The sequence below is a fragment of the Pezoporus occidentalis genome, unplaced genomic scaffold, assembly GCF_034315485.1.
Source record: "Pezoporus occidentalis ecotype Australia unplaced genomic scaffold, CSIRO_AGI_Poc_V1 ctg188, whole genome shotgun sequence".
NCBI lineage: Eukaryota > Metazoa > Chordata > Aves > Psittaciformes > Psittacidae > Pezoporus > Pezoporus occidentalis.
In genome coordinates this window covers 599,246-619,223 of record NW_026913726.1, presented here as the reverse complement: position 1 = coordinate 619,223, position 19,978 = coordinate 599,246, and the positions used below count along the sequence as shown (strand labels likewise).

Below are 19,978 nucleotides of genomic sequence, written 5' to 3'. Positions count from 1 at the left end.
GGAGAAGAGAAGGCTCCTGAAGGGGAGACCTGAGAGCAGCTCCAGTGCCTGAAGGGGCTGCAGGAAAGCTGGAGAGGGGCCTGGGACAAGGGATGTAGGGACAGGCCAAGGGGAATGGCTTGAACCTGCCCGAGGGGAGACTGAGCTGAGCTCTTAGGCAGAAGCTCTTCCCTGTGAGGGTGCTGAGGCGCTGGCACAGGGTGCCCAGAGAAGCTGTGGCTGCCCCATCCCTGGCAGTGTTCAAGGCCAGGTTGGACACAGGGGCTTGGAGCAAGCTGCTCCAGTGGAAGGGGTCCCTGCCCGTGGCAGGGTTGGAGCTGGAGGAGCTTTAAGGTCCCTTCCAACCCAAACCAGGCTGTTATACTATGAACGCATCCTAATTAGCAGTGACTGGAAGCAGATCTGATTTCTTTCTGGAGATATAAAAGGTTCCATGGGGAAAGCGAGGACTGCTCATGGCAGAAGCAAAGATCAGCCACCTCAGCCTGCAGCTCTTGGAGGCAGGTCTGCAATCCATAGCACAGGCTGCAGCTCCACTTCCCTCTCCCAGGCATTGTCTCTCCTTTCTTTCCCATGGCTTAAGGACGTGCCTCTCATATGCCAACTGCACAGAAACTTCAAATACATCTTTAATTCTCATGGAAAACTGAGCCCAGCTGTGGCACCTGTAATTAGAGTCTGCCTCTTGGCTTCCCAAACCCGGCCCTGCTGCCTCATTCTGTCTTGTGATTTCCTTCATAAATATCTTAAGATCTATCTTAAAAGCAGTGAGTTGGCTTCCACTGGGAGCAATCAGTGGAAGTTTTCTCTACAGTTGCACTTCTAAACGGGTAGGAATTGTCTTATTCCCAGGATAAATTTATCTTTGGATGAGCTCTGTCTCCTCCCTGATCTCAGTGCCCTGTCTTCACAAGCTCCACCTGAGCGTGGTTTCAACGTCTTCTCACCTTCCTCCTCCTCCTCCTCCTCCTTCTCTTTGCATAATAGGAGCTATAACACGTTCAAACCCTTTCCAGAAACTTGCAAGTTTAACCCATTTCTTCATGGGATCAGACCCTGAAGGGCTATAATTACCACTAACATTCCCACATTAGAGCTATTAATAAGTTAAAGGGCGCTGTTATTTCTATTGCTTGAAATAAAACCCAACTTCCATTTACTTTGAGTTTGCCAAGCTTCCCTCTCCTGCTTCAGATGTGCTAAAAATAACCTACCCGAGGATTATTACAGAAAAGTAAAGATTTTTTTGAGTGGTATTTTGTGCTTTATTGCAGCAGTAATCTCCTTGGTAAAGTTATCTTTAGTGACTCAAATAACTTTGACTTCAAATCAAAGTTATTACTTAGCCCAAAGGCCAAGCAAAGAGTGCTCGGTGGGATCAGATCCCTCCGCCTCTTTGAGGCATGTAGAAGGGAAGGTGAATAAATGCAAACCCAGCTTAATAGTTAGTTATATGCTCTGTTACTGTGTATAAATGAGCTAGAAGCACTGTCTGGGATTTCATTAGTAAAATAAGGTCTATTTAATAAAAAAAGTCCATGAAATGGTGAAAATTCCAACTCAAGATTCAAAGGAAAATCAAGGGGGACAATCATAGTGCTGGGTCCCAGCTTGGTTACGCAGGCAGAGATACAAGTTTGGCTTCAGAAAGGCAATCTGGAAACACATCTAGGCAGAAAAAAACCCAAATAAACCCAAAGTCAACCCCCCCACTTGCTGGAACACCAGAACTCTAACCTAGCTGCAGATGTTGCCATTAGTACAGTGCTTAGTAGGCTGGAACACAGTTGCATAACACTGGAATAAAAATCATAACATCTGTGTAACCTGGCTGATAGCTCACGTGGTGCTGCAATAAATGACATGGTGTTGCATCTTTGTGCTTGGATAGATGGGCTATTCTTCCACCTAGTGATGCGTGCTGGGGGGCCTGGCCTCCTGGTCTTTGCAGGAGACTAAAGGAAAGAGGCAGCCGAGAGAAGATTTCACTATCAAGACATGTCTGTTGACATCTGAAGCCTGACAGATTCATTGGCTTGAACTGAGAATTGGATGTGACTGATGCTGTTGTGGATGCCCCATCCCTGGCAGTGTTCAAGGCCAGGTTGGACACAGGGGCTTGGAGCAAGCTGCTCTAGTGGAAGGGGTCCCTGCCCGTGGCAGAGGTTGGAGCTGGAGGAGCTTTAAGGTCCCCTCAACTCAAACCAGGCTGGGATTTTATGGTTATATTTTCTATTGGATTTCAGAATTACTAATGCTTTATAAAAGAAAGGCAGGACCTTGATACAGAGTTGTGTAACCAGGTAACACAATATACAGCGTCCTACTATCTGTCAGCAGCAAAAAGAGTCAGTCACCCCAGTGCAGTCAGGAAATGCAGGACTGACAACTTCCTTTCAACCAGCTTCCCATGAAAGGGTGAACCAGGTGATCTTTTGAGGTCCCTTCCAACCCGGGCTATTCCATGGTTCATCATATTTCCCAGTCTCAGTGAAGATATCCCAGCTCTGGGATATATGTGGACTCAGACACAAGTTCTGAATACACACTTGGGGCTACGCTTAATTATTGTGTATTTTAAGCTGTAATCCGAAAGACAAATGTACAGCTCCCAAACTGTCCTTTTTGACCCTGATTTGGTGAGAAAACCAGGGTTTTTTTGCTGATTTTATGTATGGAAAACCTCAAAATTTGTAGAAAAGAGAAGCTTTTCTGTTGTGAATGAAGCATGAAATCACTTTGAGATAGTTTTCAAATGATGTTTCTACTGAAGCTCTCCGTTTCTTTAAAATGCTTCTCTGGAACTGATATCAGAACTAATTTCTATTGAGCTTATTTATGGGAAACCTTGGCACAGTAGGCAACTGCAGGTCCTGTGTACTTGCAGGCTTATATGATGATTACAGCTCCCTAACCCTGGAGATACACTAGGGTGAGTAAATATGGATGTCACGTTCACAGTCTAAACTTTGCCTCGAGAAAGGTGACTTTTGGTACATCTGCAGTGTGATGCGCACGCTGTTTCTGAAGCACATGTGTGCACTATTTCATGTTTTTGTTGTTGACAGGCTTTCTGTTTGAAACTTTAAATTTTTTAGGCAATTCTAGGTTTGCAGAAGTGTATTAAAATGCTGCACCCTGAATATTTTTCATTAGTCGAAAGTAAACTATTCTTACTTGAAGCACTTGGCAAACTGATGTGCTTGCTAATGTGGGAAGTACAGCACGTTTCTATGGCATGAGGCATACTACAGCTTTCATCTACAAGGTCCCACCCTGGAAACCCTTCCCTCCCATGTATGTGCTCCATCCCAGGAGGATGCTCTTGGCAGTCAGGGTAAAGGAGACCACAAATCCAGCTTGTGTTTGTGGCTAAACTCTTTTGTCTGGTCTGGAAGATGTGGAATAGCAACAGCTGTAGAGCTAGAGGGGAATGAGCACTAGAAAGGGAGCATTTTAAAGAAGACTTGTAGGCAAGGAGCAGATAAATGTATTGTTTCGTCATATGATGAATTTTTCTGCTTATGCAGGAAGTGATGCGCTCAAGGCTGGGACTACCCTCTTACCTACACATCTAGGCCTCATTTTGTTATTTGTAGCAATAGCAACTGACAAAACCAGTAATTACTTGTTCAGCTCAAAATTAAATAGAACATACACAAAGCATAAAGACACCAAGTCCAGAACAGGCTGACACTGGGTTCTGCGTGGAAGTCCAAAGTTAAATGGAGGAGAATGGGTCATGATGTTCCACTGAACACAGTCAGCAGGCTTTGATTAAGAGAACATTGAGAATAAGACTATAAAAGTGCTAGAAAAAGCACTGGGACAAGCAAGCTAGCTGCCCATTCCCATTCCCTCATCCCTGCGTTGTAGTATGTAGCTCAGTTCTCATCTGTGTCCCAGACCATGAGGTCTGGAAAGGTTCTTTGCTGAAGAAAAACCAAGAAGAGGCCAGGTTGGATGGGGCTTGGAGCAAGCTGCTCTAGTGGAAGGTGTCCCTGCCTGTGGCAGGGGGAAGAACTGCATGACTTTAAGGTCCCTTCCAACCCAAACCAGTCTGGGATTCTGTGATTACGAAGAGCCAAGAACTGAGGCTCCCTGTGACGGATAGATAACCGTGCTCACATTTCCATACAACGTGTGGAACTTTCAGGTCAGCTACAAGGGTTGGAGGTTGATAAATTTGCCCACTTCAGAAAAGTGATGCTGGAGCAAAACTGGGGAGTTAGAAAGTGAATAGCTGAGAAACAGCTCGTTTTGAAGCTAATATGCATGGTGTGTTCTTTCGGGTACTTAGGCACGTAATTTTGGCAGCCTACAATAACTGCTTCTCTGACAATGTTGCCCTCATTTGTAAGTGTCACATTTGAGAAAAGGAAAAGCATTTTAATGTGACAGAAAAATTTGACTTGGGAGCTAATTACTTTAATTTGATGGAATTTTTGGCTCATCTGCATACTTGACAATTATTTACAGCTTACATTGGTAATTAGAGGTTGGGTCTTGTGCTGAAACATGGCAAAGAGCTTTGAAGACATTTGCTGATCCTTCTAACTTTTAGAGGAAATGAATTTATTAGTAGCTAATCTGTAAAATATTTGTACTTCTGACCTTTAGTAAAACATTCTTGCTATATTTTAAATGGTTGCTTGTCAGAATCATCTCCCTCAAAATGAAGTGTGACATTGTAAATAAGCTCTTGAATTAAGCAGCACTTTAAATCTATGTATTCAGTGGCAACCTTTGATAGTCATCATATATCATGAAGGTTTTGTTGGTTCTGTTACATTGAGGCAATGTCACATAGCATTGTGAATGATAATTTTTTACCCTGAACTTTACCATTTTTGGACAGTTTCAGCATCATTCTTCCGCTCTTGACAAAGGATATTGAGTTAAGCAGGTTACTACATGATTTCTTGCCTGGTTTTGGTGACTGTGTATGAGGAAGGAACTTTTGTGCAGGAGGAGCTGACAACCTTTAAACAAATCTTCCATTAAGGTGGTTGTCAAATGATATCTAAAGATGTGGTTTTTATTCAGGTATTCTGCTGATTTTCTTAAGCATTCCTTTGGGGTTTCTCTTGGTCATATTTCTGCTGACTGTATAGATTGCTCTCATTTTATAGGTATATGAAAGTAATCCATGGAAGTCTCCTGCTGAGCCACACTAATAGCCAAGCAATTAATCACGAACAGTGCTTTTATTATATTAAGGTGATGGATAAAATAAATAACAGAGCCAAACTGTTTACTAATTTCAGTGGAGTTAAAGTATAGTGCACCTTGAATCATAACTGTTGAGACAAGCATTATCTCTTTCGAGTTTGCCTTCTGTGTCAGTGCTGCTTAATCTCGTTCTTTGTAATGGGGTACATCTTAAAGAGAAGGACATTGGATAAGTCATATACATAAAAGAGATGTACAGCTTGCCGGCATGTGGAATTCCTCTAACATATATTTTTATGAAACTACCAGCACATTTTGTGCTCAGCAGCATAAATAAAAAAGCGTGTTAGCCTGGCAATTTTACGTTTACTGCATTAGTTAGGAAATGCAATGGCCACCCTTACTTTGCTATAATAAAACCTGCCGAGCCTGTTCATGAAAGATGATTGCAATTTCCCCTGGCCGGTGGATGCAATGAAAAAACATAACTCATCAAAATCTGAGCTATTTGCTCTTAAGCTACAAGAGCGTTTTTCTTCATCACTTGAAGAGACATTAACTATTCATGAAACTTAAGAGTGTTCAAACACTGCCTAAGTAAGATTGTTACTACTTTTCAACTTGATTGAGATCTTTTCCCAACCAGCCTCTCCAGCAGGCAGCAAAAGGCCTCTCCACGCATCAGAAATGCAGAGGGTGTCCAGGTACTGTAGCTGTGAGCTATCGATCTGCTGGAAAGCCAAGTTCCTCCTCCCACATTGATTCATGATAACTGCCTCCATTTGGGTCAAACAGCATTTAACTGCTCGTAAATTTTAATTAAATGATTAGTCACTTTGAACATATAGTTTGTCATCTCCCAGCCAAGAGATGTGTCTTTATCAAGGAACAACTCAAGGGGGAGGCATCCATCTCCTCTGTCACTGCACCCCCCATTAAGATGATTTGGCTGTTGCACAGCATGTGATGCTCTGTGACACCAGCTGTGCTTCCTGTGTGCAACTCCTCATGCAACCTATGGAAACAGGATTCCTTCCTTTCACCGTTAACATATGCTTAACTTTCTGAGTATAACAAACCCCCAGCAAAAGAGATTTTCTCCTTCCAACAGCTTCCTTCTTCCTTTTTCATGTACAAGTGACACCTGTAGCTATTCTTACTCAGCTATGCAAGTATCTTTTCTGTGCCTAGTTATCCTTCCTCTCAAGCTGTTGATGCTAGGAGAAAGTGAAGAGAAGCTTATAAACCTGGTGTATCAGTTGACTGACTCTAGAAATGATGGTTTAATTGTCTTTGTGACTGGATAGCTCCTCTCTGTGTGCCTCTCTGTGGAGTCCTCGCTGCAGTGAATTTAAATAGCCTTCTGTGTGTGCATGTTACACAACACTGCTGGCAGCATCTGTATTTCATATACATCCTCTGTCAATGACAAGGTTTATTCCCGCAGGGCAGAGGACCTCTTGCTAGTGGGAAACTCAAGCAGTTGCTATAAAGCTGCTGCTTTAATTCTGAAGTCTGCTATTTGAGAGCTGAGAGGACTTTAAGTCCATCTACATAAAATATACAGAAAATGCGACATAATCAAGTATTTGTTGCTTTTCATTAATGAGCACATTTTCTTTTCCCCCAAAGTACTTTGCATTTTTCACCCTTTAGCAAAGGTTTCATGTTAGAATATGCCATCCAATTTAACTTTATTTGCTGCTCCATATAATGAGTTATTTGGGGCTTTTCTGGGGCAGGGTAGTGGCAGGAGCTCTTGATAAAACTCTGAGCTTTTGCAGCCGCCTCCTGTGTGTGCGTGAGCCTCATGCAGAAGATCTGGGAGACATTATGGCTCCTTTGAGACTTATGACTTTGGACAAGGGCCTGTAGGGACAGGCCAAGGGGAATGGCTTTAAGGTGCCAGAGGGGAGACTGAGATGAGCTCTTAGGCAGAAGCTCTTCCCTGTGAGGGTGCTGAGGCGCTGGCACAGGGTGCCCAGAGAAGCTGTGGCTGCCCCATCCCTGGCAGTGCTCAAGGCCAGGTTGGACACAGGGGCTTGGAGCAAGCTGCTCTAGTGGAAGGTGTCCCTGCCTGTGGCAGGGGTTGGAGCTGGAGGAGCTTTAAGGTCCTTTCCAACCCAAACCGTTCCATGATTCCGTGAGTCCTCTTTGCCTATGTTATTACACCGAACAGAAGAAAAAACTCAACAGTTGAGATTTTTCAGAGTGAACTGGGAGTTTTAGGCATGAAACTCCTGTTGAGAATCTGTCAATTAGTACACTACTTCTGTGGAGATAGCAGAGAAACAAAGAAAACCTTAGTGCCTCCGTGGGAGGCACCAATTAATGCTGATTAATGGATTAATGGTAGGGGATGATCGTGTGGAGTGTATTATCCTCAGAATGGCTCTGCTGCTAGCTGCGCTTCCTCACAGAATCCCAACCTGGTTTGTGTTGGAAGGGACCTTAAAGCTCCTCCAGCTCCAAGCCCCTGCCACGGGCAGGGACCCCTTCCACTGGAGCAGCTTGCTCCAAGCCCCTGTGTCCAACCTGGCCTTGAACACTGCCAGGGATGGGGCAGCCACAGCTTCTGCTGTGCAGATGCTTGATGTCACTCTGCCCTCCTCACCCATCGCTGTGGGAGAACCACTCATCCTGACGCAAGGAAATGTGATGGTTAAAAATGCGTTCACTTCAAGAGTTGTGTTTTCTAAGCAACATGTGCAAGGAGGTGAGAGACCTGTGAGGGAAGATGCTCAACACAACGCTCTACTGCGTGAGCTCATGCTGCAGGAAGCCTCTTCTGAGTGTTGTTTTCCATCCCCTTTCTCACCCACATTGGGAAGTGAGGAATTTGGTCTCCTCAGTGGAAATACGCTACATACACGCACCATTAAAGTGCTCCGTGAAACAGAAAACACAAAGCACCCAAAAAAGGTTCTTTCATATTCTCAGCGACCACCTCGTAGGTGACCTGCGGCTCAGCTCGGCTCTGAGCAGGGTCCTGTTTCTGGGTTGCAATCAGAGGAATTCCACATCGTGTGTGTCCCTCTGGTCACGAGAATGCAACGCATATCGACTGTCTGAAATGTTTCCCAGCCAGGCAATAAGCAATTTCTTTCTGCCATTGATTTTGGCTCCAAATCAGGATTTAGAAAGACAAGACAGCAAACAGTGCGTGGTACTTGGCACCGGCAACTTTCAAAGTAGTTATGGATGTCAGCTTCTTAAAAAGAATAGTAACAGAAGGGGAAGTGATACAGATTTCCCCCTGGGTAATATGGAAGGTTTGGCAGTCAGTGGTGGAAGCTTTTCACCTTTCCTTTTCCTAACCACCTTGGGAATACAGGGTGCTTTTTTTGAGTATATGCCCTACATTGCGCCTGTCTAAAGAACTGGGCTTTTGGGAAGGCAGAGATGGAAGGATGCCTTTAAAACCACCTCTGACTGTCTTTGAGTTGCATAAAGATACATTTTGCCTCAGAAATAATTATTCTTTTTCCAAGTTTGTTCTGTGTATAAACCTTAAATACTAAAATCCTTCAGGTTTCTACAAAAGGAACTTTCTGAATAACTGAATGAGACCTGGATAGTGATTGCATTGAACAGGATAGGATTTAATAGAATCACAGAATGGTTTGGGTTGGAAGGGGCCTTCAAAGGTCAGTCCAACCCCCCTGCAATGAGCAGGGGCATCTTGAACTAGATCAGGTGTGTGTGAATGTGGGATTAAGATCCTGGGCAACCTGAATTCTGGGATGCAGATTTCTACCTCTCTGTAGAATGAGCTCCCTCTTTGTTTTAAATACACCTCTAAAAGGGACTGTACATTGCAGGAGGGGAGGACCTAGGAGGCTGTAGGTCTGGAAACCTTACAAGCAACACATCAGGCATTACCTACTCCTGCACAGTCTCTATAACCAGAATGCTTTGACAATTTACTGTAGACTATTCAAATGACTTGCTGTTTTCTGTTTATAATGGGGTATTATAAAATCCATACCCTGTTCATTCAAGTAAACATGCTCTTGAGCTTCAAAGCTCAGTTGTTCTCTGAATTGCCTCCGTCTGGCAGAAAACTCGTTCAGTGCAGTTTTATAGGCTGTGCTTGTTGAATAAGGAGGCTGAATGGTGGGCAATCATTCCTTTGCAATCAGAGATATTAAGAAGGATAAGTTCTATCAATTTTTTTCCCCTGCCAAAGAGATGCATCCCTGCCTTTGTGGAACAGGATTGAGAGAAAAATGCCTGCTGAGTCATGTACCTCAAGAATGAGAAGGAGGACGTACAAAAGATGTCAAAGTCAGCCATTTCATCTCTGTGTTCAGAGTGACAGGCATCACTGAATATCCCAGCATCACCCAACATCACCCAGCACAATGAGGTATGCTACGGGGGCGGGTGGGTGGGAAGGAGCAGGCTGCTCTGTTGGGTTAGTCTGCTGCTGCCTAATGCCAACAGCTTTTTCTTATGGAATATCTGACTCAGCAGCTGAAACATGATAAAATATTTTGCAAAACTTTCATTTCATGAAAACCATCGTTCAGACTTTAACCAGATGGTTCTGCAGTCTTTTTGTGGCACCGTAAGATTCAGGCCCTCAGTTAAAAAGTGTGGACTTAACAAAAATCATGTACAGAAACAGGTGCCAAAGCACAGGAACAACTACAAAGTGAATTATCCTTGTAATCTTTACTGTATTCATGGAGTAGCATACAGTGAACTTTGCTGAGCTCTTAATGTGTTTCCTTCCACGTATGTAGTGGGTCCTAAATAAGGGTGAGGTTCACATGAACACTTGCTGCGCAGAGACACAAAGTTCTGGTCCTGGCACACTCACACTGAGGAACGCCTTAGATCCTTGTCAAAATGTTATTTAATCTTATATTTTGGTATTCGGTTCATAAACTCTGCTTAGCAGCTGGGCCTGGAAGAACAAAGGAAGATTGTGGTGCAGCAGGATGCTGTGCAAGTGGCTTGGGTCTGTAATATAAAGCATACAGCCTAGACCCTGAGCTCTGGTCCAGCTCTGAGCAAACCAGCTTTGTTTTATTCATCACTCTGCAAGTAAACACCCTCTGTCTGCTCATAGTCAAAGTCTGTTTACAACACCCTGAGTGCTCAGGGACTGCTGCACTGCCCTCCCTGCTTGTGCCTCCAAAAACATCTCCTATTGTGAGGAAGGTCTGTCTTAAATATTGTAGAGTCACAGAATCCCAGAACCCCAGCCTGGTTTGGGTTGGAAGGGAGCTTAAAGCTCCTCCAGCTCCAACCCCTGCCACGGGCAGGGACCCCTTCCACTAGAGCAGTTTGCTCCAAGCCCCTGTGTCCAACCTGGCCTTGAACACTGCCAGGGATGGGGCAGCCACAGCTTCTCTGGGCACCCTGCGCCAGCGCCTCAGCACCCTCACAGGGAAGAGCTTCTGCCTAAGAGCTCATCTCAGTCTCCCCTCTGGCAGCTTAAAGCCATTCCCCTTGGCCTGGCCCTACAGGCCCCTGTTTGTTTTAATTGTTCGATGTTATTTACACTTGTTTTAATTGTTCAGAGCTGCTGTGTAAATTCTTTATGACAGCACCCGTTAAAGGACATGGGTTTGGCCCAACCATTATGTTTTTACCTACAAATTTTTGCTCTAGTTAATTTAACCCAAAAGGAACTATGGGAATTAAAACACATCATGAAGTGTTTTCTGGGTTGCCTGATGTCATTGCTTAAGAGTTCAACTGGAGAGTTTGAAGGGCCGAAACCGGCTTAGAAACCAGTTTGGTATCCTGGGCTTTGTAATTGGTATATAGTAAGGAAAAGGTAAGGATGGAAAATTATACCTTTAAACGTTCTATTCAGAGTAAGGAAATGGCTGATCCTGTATTATTTGTGGATGTCAGTTTTTGTCCCTAGCTGGAAATATCGCTGGCAACTGCCCCTCCGTGTCCATGTCGAACACAGTCTCGGTGCAGCTGGCAGGAAACTGAGATTTCCATTTGGTGAGAAATTCAGCCAGTGAAAAGACAAAATAAGAAGAAGTGTTGCCTGGAATGAGCCGGGCAGCCTGGAAGGAAGCCAGCGCTCAAAACTCAACAGGCTTTCCTTTGAATTCCGTCAGACCCGACATGCTCAGGGAGCTTTCAAATAGGCATTCTCTGACAAGTCCCCTATTCCTCCAAGCTTTGCCTCTCCCTTACCCACCCAGGCTCATCAGATCCTTCCCAGCCAGCTGTAGCTGTAGGCTCTTTCATATTCTGCACAGAACTGGGGACCCTTCCTCAAGTTCTAGATCCATATATGCATTTCCAATTCCGGCACATGGCTACACATCTCATCTAGATGGATATATGCATATTTATTCCTGTAAGAATTACTGTAGTCAGCCAATTCTGGCTGATAAAACCTTCACATAAAACATACCCTTATGTGATAAACAAAAACAGAGACTGCTCTCTTTCTGCTAATGAATCACATCCTGGAATCTCCTGCTTCTCTTTTGCTCAGAACATGTCCTTGTCTTACGGTCTCTTGGAGCAGCCTTACCCTGTTGTGCAGTGTTGCAGGTTGGAAGATTTGCATTTTCCTTGCCCTTGCAGAGCTGGTTCAACACCCTACACTGCTGCAAGTGCACAACAATACACGGCCCTGGTCACAGTTTGGGTTAGCCTGGATGGAGTCGCACTTAATGTGCTACAAGCCAGATATGCAAACTTCTGATTTCCAGGCATGCTTTGGGAGCATAAGCCTAAACACATTTGTAGATGAAGAACAACATTTAGATACGTGGACTGCTGCCCTCAGCCTGCCTTCAGAGCATGAACATTTCCAGTCCATGCACCTCTGCTGCCTGTACACTGCTGGGTACCAATGTGTGACTGAGATGGGGAGACGTCTCAAGGACGTGGACTGACATGGTTGTGCACAGGGTTAATAAATGGGTGCCAGAGATCTAAAGAACACCATCTGTCTTTTAAGAGAGCTGTTAACTACTGAAAATGGCTTTCCTGGTGTCCCAGAGGTGTGCTGGTTCCCATGCTGTAGTTCCTACACAGTATTCACTTACATACGACAAGTACTGGTGCCATTTACAAGAACATAAATGAAGATATATAATGATAACCCACCAATACCAACAACAGCTCCCTTGGAGCAGGGACATTCCATACAGCGATGAGCATGCACAGGGACATGGAGAAGCCTCGGGCTCATCACTCGGCATCAGAAACCCTTGGGCAGGAGAGAGTCAACTCTGAGGCAGCAACAGCGAGTAAACTGAGCTCCTCTGCCCACCTTCCACATCCTCTACCCTTTTCATAGACTACAGCAATTATTTCAGATGTCCCTGCACTGCTTCCCTGGCATTTCTCAGAGCACTTCTTCGTTAAAACATGAAATTCCAGCAAACTGAGCTATGTATTGTATCCTGAAGTATCCAGGCATTCCCATTGCCATGTGAAACCCAGGGTTTTGTTGGTTAAACAAACTGGTGAGTGTTGAAGAAGCTTCTCCTTTTAAGTGGGCTTCTCATATTTGTGGAAACAGTCATTAATATTGAACAGACAGAAGGCATGTCGGCAATATAGCATCCGAAAAAATGGCCTTGCATTTTGCATACTGGTCTAGACAGTACGAATTAATGGGCTAAAAATTACCTATCTCTAATCCTATTTTTCAGCTGATTGAAAGTAGCTCTTTTGATATTAACTGGTACATCTATTGTGCAAGCAGTGAATAATACGATTTACTGTGTTCAAACAGTCTTTTGAAATGGTGCAGCCTTTAAACACTGCAGAATGTCACTGAGCACACCCTGTGAGGCGTTTGAAACATGCGTGTTACTTAAACAGAAACATTTATCTAATTCCACAGAGTTTACTTTGAGGCTGCAGCTTGCACAGAATGATTTGGAGACATAAAGTTCACCTGTTTGTCACAGCAGAGGGATGTAATGCTTTACTTTAAAGCAGTTATTTCTCGTAGCGCAGCCAGTTTATAGTTCTAAGCGGTCCAGGTTGAATACCTGCATTGCTCCACTGTGTGATCCTACAGTAACACATCACACTCTGGGTAAACTGTGCAGATACATAACAATGGGTGAACATATACATGATGCTTTTCTGGCAAAGGGAACTATGGAATTTCACATCTGCCTGGAGTTCTGAATTGCAACAGGAATGTCCATTATGAACATAAAGCTCTAATTAATAAATAAGATTAATATATTGATCTTTTTCTTTCTTTGGAGACTGTTCACCTGTTTGATGCCATCCTACTCCGAGCAAGTCTTGGTAACCTTACATATCTGCTCTTCTATCTGTTAACAGGGACAAAAGAACCTGTGGTTGTGTTTTCCTGGGTGTTGGAGGGTGATTCAAACATCAGATGAAAGAGATAGGTAGGTAGGTAGGTAGGTAGATAGATAGATAGATAGATAGATAGATAGATAGATAGATAGATGGATGGATGGATGGATGGATGGATGGATGGATGGATGGATGGATGGATGGATGGATGGATGGATGGATGGATGGATGGATGGATGACAGGCTGGAGACCCTGCCTTCCTTCTAGGTGGGATTATCTGGGAGGCATTGAAGTGACCATTGGAAGTCTGAAGATATTTAAACAAACAAGACATCTGTTTCTAATAGGATTGAGAAGCAAAACCTTCAATGATGCTGGATCTGTTACCCTAGATCTTGATCATCTTTTCATACTTGTTTAGTGTTTAGGAAGAAATTTCACAAACTGGTAAAGAAAGAATGAAAAGAGTTTGGGTGTTGGCTGATGAAGACGAATGGGTTTTTCTCAAGGCTGGTCATCTTGTACCTCAAGGCTCATCTCTACTCCAGTATTTGCTGTACTAATGTAGCTCCTGCCCACATGCAAAAACCTCTAGCTCAAGGTACGTGATACTTCCATCACAGAAAGACACAATTAAGGGCAAGTTAATTCCCTAAAGTCTGAGATTCAGAGTCCAACCGGTAGATTTTCCTTACACAAATCATTTATTGAGTAAAATGGGAGCTGCAATGGCATGTGAAAGAAAAAATGGAGGGAGAGGGAAGAAAGGGCGGGCATGTTTCCTGTGAAACAAATACAGCCTGCTTGCAATTCAGGATTATTTAGTATTCTTGGCATATTAAACACATTAGATATGCAGTAAGGCAGATGAGGGAGAAGTAACCGAAGTTCAAGGAGTTGTCCAACCTGCCCAGAGTGTTCTTTTAAATATAGGCTTTTGTTCCTCAGAAAATGGAACAAGTCCTCAGTTTTTACAAGAGTGCTTCACAACATGTGCAATCATTACTAGGTAAAGAAGATTCCTCAGTTATTCTCTCCGACCTGTCACTGTCACTTGTTCAGTTGGCATTATGAATTCAGCAGCATCTTCAAAGGCTTTTCAAGACACCACCTGTGAACTAATTATGCTGAAGATGAGAGATCTGAACATACCCACAGCCCCTGGCAATGGCTGACAAACAGAGACCAACCGTGGCCACACGTTTGCAACTTTTCCAGCTAATTCTCCATGCTTTAGGCATTGTAGCTTCAAATGGAGGGAGTCAACTCCCAAATGTAAATGGGGCTCCAGCAGAGCGATGCATAAGTACAACACTACAGTTCTCAAACACAATGTTAGGTTTGCTTTAGTCATAAATGTGTTAAATAGTTTGCCCTCTGTTGTTTGGAATTGTAAGGATTATTTTAAAATCAAAGTGGGTTTTATAGATAGTCACTGAAAGACATTTTGGGGAGGTTGTCACCTGCCTTATGAGCATCAGAGAATGACACAAATTTTTGTGCTGGAATTTTACATGTGCATCTTATAAATAATTTTTAACAATAGAAGGACAAAGGAATTATTAATTATACTGAAGATGAGAAGGAAAAACTGTGAGATGAAAGGTCTTTTGCATGTATCCATTTCAGTGCTGACAGAGTCTGAACACTGTGAGAGGAGTTGGAACCTCACCGTCAGTGAGTTCTGCACATGCTTAGCTGGCAGTTACTAATATTATCCTTTGGATAACTTGAGCTTAAGCAACACTGGAAAATAGATGTCTGTTAAGAAAAGTGACCTTTAGGAGTCAGAGACAGCAGTAACTCCAGGTTTAAGCATCTCACAATGTCGGTGACATTTTCGTTTCTTGCTACTCCTTCCATATTCCTCCTTCCTTTAAGCAACCTGCTCTAGTGGCAGATGTCCCTGCCTATGGCAGCAGGTTGGAACTGGATGAGCTTTAAGGTCCCTTCCAATCCAAACCAGTCTGGGGTTCTATTCTATATCCAAAAATACATATGCATATACTTGCATAAACTAATATCAATGAAAAGTGTTCAAAAATGTGTTGAGAATAGGACAGTTACTGTGTATTCAGAGTTGGAGTAAAATCTCAACAGAAGGTGATTTCAAGATCTTCAGGATTACTATAGACCCTTCACTTTCTACAAAAAGTAAGTAACTTCCCAGTTTGGGCTTTAAGAAAGACCCTGGAAAACTCTTCCTATGATGATAATATTGAGCATCCCATCAGTCATTTCCCTTGATTTATAGGAGACCCATGGCCTGCAATTCTCCCTCATCTATATTCAGTTAAACATTCAGTCAGTTTGGGTTTTTTCATAGAATCGTTAGGAGTGGAAAAGACCCTAAGATCATCCAGTTCCAACCCCCCTGCCATGGGCAGGGACACCTCACACTAAACCAGGTCACCCAAGGCTCTGTCCAACCTGGCCTTGAACACCACCAGGGATGGAGCATTCACAACCTCCCTGGGCAACCCATTCCAGTGCTTCACCACCCTAACAGGAAAGAGCTTCTTCCTTAGATCCAATCTAAACTTCCCCTGTTTAAGTTTGAACCCATTGCCCCCTGTCCTGTCACTACAGTCCCTAATGAAGAGTCCCTCCCCAGCATCCCTATAGGCCCCCTTCAGACACTGGAAGCTGCTCTGAGGTCTCCACGCAGCTTCTCTTCTCCAGGCTGAACAGCCCCAACTTCCTCAGCCTGGCTCCATACAGGAGGTGCTCCAGCCCCTGAGCATCCTCGTGGCCTCCTCTGGACTTGTTCCAACAGTTCCATGTCCTTTTTATGTTGAGGACCCCAGAACTGCACGCAGTGCTCCAGGTGAGGTCTCACGAGAGCAGAGCAGAGGGGCAGGATCACCTCCTTCGACCTTTTTCATAACCTTTAGCTCACTATTGGAACACTGGAGAAGGATCTGCCTCCTTCCAGCAGGGAAACCTTCTCCAGGATAAACACCCTCCAAAGTTGCCATGAGGTGAAGTTGGAAGTGACAATAGTAATTAACCAATGACCTACAAAGCCTAGATTAAGTAAGGAGGAGGCTGATGCTCTGTATTCTGAGTTTTCTGCCTCCACCTCCTTCCCCAGCCTACTGCCTTCTCTGCTGCAGCACCTGAGAGACTTAGTTTCTGACCCTTTGGATTCCCTTTAATAGCCTTTTCAGCTGCTTAACTTCGTAGCAAGTGATGGTATCATCTAGTGTTTTACCAGACTATCCATTCTGAGAGCTTTTCTTTAAACAAAACCCCCTTCATGTTGTCTTTCAGGGAACAGATGCAGTTTTTCAACTGCATACTGACTTCAGAGTCCTTTCCTCTGTCATTCCAAGTTGGATTCAGTTTGCATCTATTAAAACTTCAGCTTCTTCCAAACTTTTCATCTGTTGTGTCCCATATTTTCAATTTTATGCTGGAAAAAGACCTCTGTTCTGAGAATTAAAGCAGGGATCACTATAAAAGGGTGCTAAGCATTTCCATCCTGCCCCCAGAAATACATGTAATTTTACTCATTTATCATATATCACTGCAGACAGCAAGAATTCAATATTACTTGATTACGTGATAATATCACTTGAATATCAGGTTTTTGAAGTGAGAAAACACTGTACTTCTGTGTTGTAGCGCTTACCTATGGAGAATAAACCCCAAAATATTACTAGAGTCCATTCCAACTGTAACCATCCAGCGTAAACCATCATTCCCTGAGCAGAGCTTGGAACAATATCAAGCTAAAGGGACTTTTCAACCAATTACAAACCCCAGCATTAAATGACACATGGACCAAGGTTCTCCTATCACTACGTTGCACAACTGCTATAATATCCACAACTCTCTTTGTTTTCCTGGCTTCTGTTAGCTACAAAAATAATTTCTCAGCTTGTTTTCAGCTGCTTCATAGCCCAAAGCAACCGTGAAAAATCACAAGGATAGGGACTTCTATGACAAACACTATCAGCTTCTTGCAGGTTAAGGAAGTCCATCCCTCCCGTCCTACTCCTGCGGCTGCTGTGTTTCGTGATGAACGCCGGCCATGCATAAATTGCTCAGTCGTTCTTTGTGAAGGGCTTTGCACTGCAGGCATAGCAGATCCTCGGCACGTAGGAGAGACAGAGTGCTCTGGAGAGCTCACTGCTGAGAAGAAGGCAGACAGGCAGCGCCCGTGCGTCTGCAGAGGACACCGGAGACTGCCCTTCCTAAGCCCTTTAATTAAAAGCACTGAAGATTTATACACTTGTCTCTCTGCTCCTCTCAGGTGGGTGGAGCAGCCTGCTGCCTCGCTTTCCTTCCACAGCTCTGTTTAATCTGTGTTTTTAAGTAGGGAGTACGTTACTACTTCCTAACAGCTTTACCTTCATGTATAGGATATGCCAGGGGAAAATTCTCCGTGAGTTTGTCTCCCAGATGATCCCCATAATGCTTCCCAGACTCCTACTGGGGATGACCTGAGCATCACCTATTGTACCACGTTATGCGCATAGAAATAATATCAGCCTGTTGGGTCTGATGCTGCAACTGCATCCCAGGGAAGGGCTTTAAAGTAGAACAAAGGAAGCTAGAGCATGGTACATTAGATTCATGACTTCCCCTTTGGGAAATGGTTGGGAATATTCACAGAATCATAGAAGAGTTTGGGTTGGAAGGGACCTTCGAAGGTCGTCTACTCCAGCCCTCTGGCAATGAGCAGGGACATACAGGCTGAACTGAAGGAATTCTTTAACACCTCTGGGCAGGGCAGCCTCTGTTTGATAGCCTGTGCCAGGCTGGCAAGCTCCACTGAGGTGTCCTCTGGGAAGCAGCAATGGGAAGCCCTGAGAAAATGGGAAGTCAGCACCAATGCCAGGACCTCTTACCGCCTGCCAAGCCAAGGGCAGGCTTTCCAGCTCTCCAGGAACTCCTTCTGGCACCCTAAAATGAGAACCACCTCATGGTGAAGTCTTAGATCCATCCTACGAGTCATTCATCAATGAGACAGCAAGAAGCCTGTAAGCCTCAAACCAACGTTCATGTTCACAGCAACACCAGAGCAAGGTCAGGTTATCACAAAGAACAAACACAGCAATGGCACCGCGCGGCTGCATTGCCCTGCGTACATCACCCTGGGGCAGAGGCTGGATGGAGGAAAACAGGGATGTGGGGAGGGCTTTTCTGAAAGGGGAAACTTGAGAAGAGAACAAAATATGGAGCCTGGAGGGAAAGACAAACCAATGGATGCACAAAGACGGAAGGAGACAGTCCAGCACCACCACAACAAAGCTGCTTGTAATCAATTCCAGTTATTGATATGGCAATGCATCGGTATGAGTCCCTGAGAAGAAGTACCCAGACATACTTCGTGAATGTATGTGGATACTGACCTGGGCTTGAGACAGGACTAGAGGTAGTAGGCTCAATAATTTCTACAAAAAGGGAAAAGGAAAAAAAAAAAGAACATTCGGGAGTTAATCACACATGGAAGACAAGTACAGAATGAGACAGCAAACAGTCATGCAACAGACACGACACGTTCATCACGAGACCGGGCTGGCCATTGCAGGCCGGTGACAAACATGCACCAGCCTCCTGTGCCCATGAGCTGCACATTAGCATCTGTCTTTTCCCAGCTGTGTTACTCATCTTCACCATACACAACTCATGTGTCACCATATACAACTCATGTGTCACCATATACAGCTCCCATGTCACCATATACAGCTCCCGTGTCACCACATACAGCTCCCGTGTCACCATATACAGCTCCCATGTCACCATATACAGCTCCCATGTCACCATATACAACATCGGGACCATCCCACTCCAAATATAGACAGATTATTGCTGCCACCTTGGCAAAGCAGCCCTTGGAGCTTTCAAGATCAGAACCATTTTGCCTGGGAATAACAAAGCCTGGCTGGAAGAAGGGCATTTTGCCCTCCTTACTGAAAGTAATTTCCTCTGATGAGTAAAAGTTAGGGTAATAACTTTGAAAAAAGTAATAGTTTTGTGCTTTAGTGAACTTTTAAAATTGCATATCTTTTTAATTATTGAACCTTTCCCGAAGAAAACATTTCTGAAACCCATCAAACCCATTTTGAAGATGTTTACTTCACCTGGGGCAACCAATACAAATGGCAGAAAGAGTTAAGAGCACAATTCTCCAGCATCCAGCCTAATGAAACAATCACCTGTGGCTTTTCATTATAATTTTACTTTAAAATTCATTATTCTCTGCCTTCTTATTAGCTCTGAATAGTGCTATGCAAAATGAAATACCAGTCCCAATCAATCTCGCACAGGAGCCAGCACCATCTCAATATAGCCATTCAATACCCTTAATAAAAAAGGTTTAACAAAATTACCAAGCTCAAAAGATCATTGACCACATCTTGACTATAACAAGAAACTAATGAAAAACCATGTGGGCGAGCTGACAACAATGGATGTACGGGTAATAGCTGAACACATTCTCCTCTCTCGTCCACTTCTACAATTACTGCTCAGGTTAATGTGATGCAGAATTATGCTAAGTGAAAGAACAGACAAATATTT

General features: G+C 43.9%; 1 protein-coding gene across 2 annotated transcripts in view; it reads right to left on the bottom strand.

Annotated features, from left to right (window-relative positions):
* The window catches only part of NEGR1 (neuronal growth regulator 1), a 272,552-nt gene that overhangs the window by 11,897 nt on the left and 240,677 nt on the right, over positions 1 to 19,978 (bottom strand). Inside the window, exon 7 of one of the 2 annotated variants that reach the window (XM_062616104.1) lies at positions 18,808 to 18,849. The exons of the other annotated variant lie outside the window; for it this stretch is intronic. Within the exon in view, the coding sequence (XP_062472088.1) occupies positions 18,808 to 18,849 (42 nt within the window). The remainder of the gene's footprint in view (positions 1 to 18,807; positions 18,850 to 19,978) is intronic. 2 annotated transcript variants of the gene reach the window in all.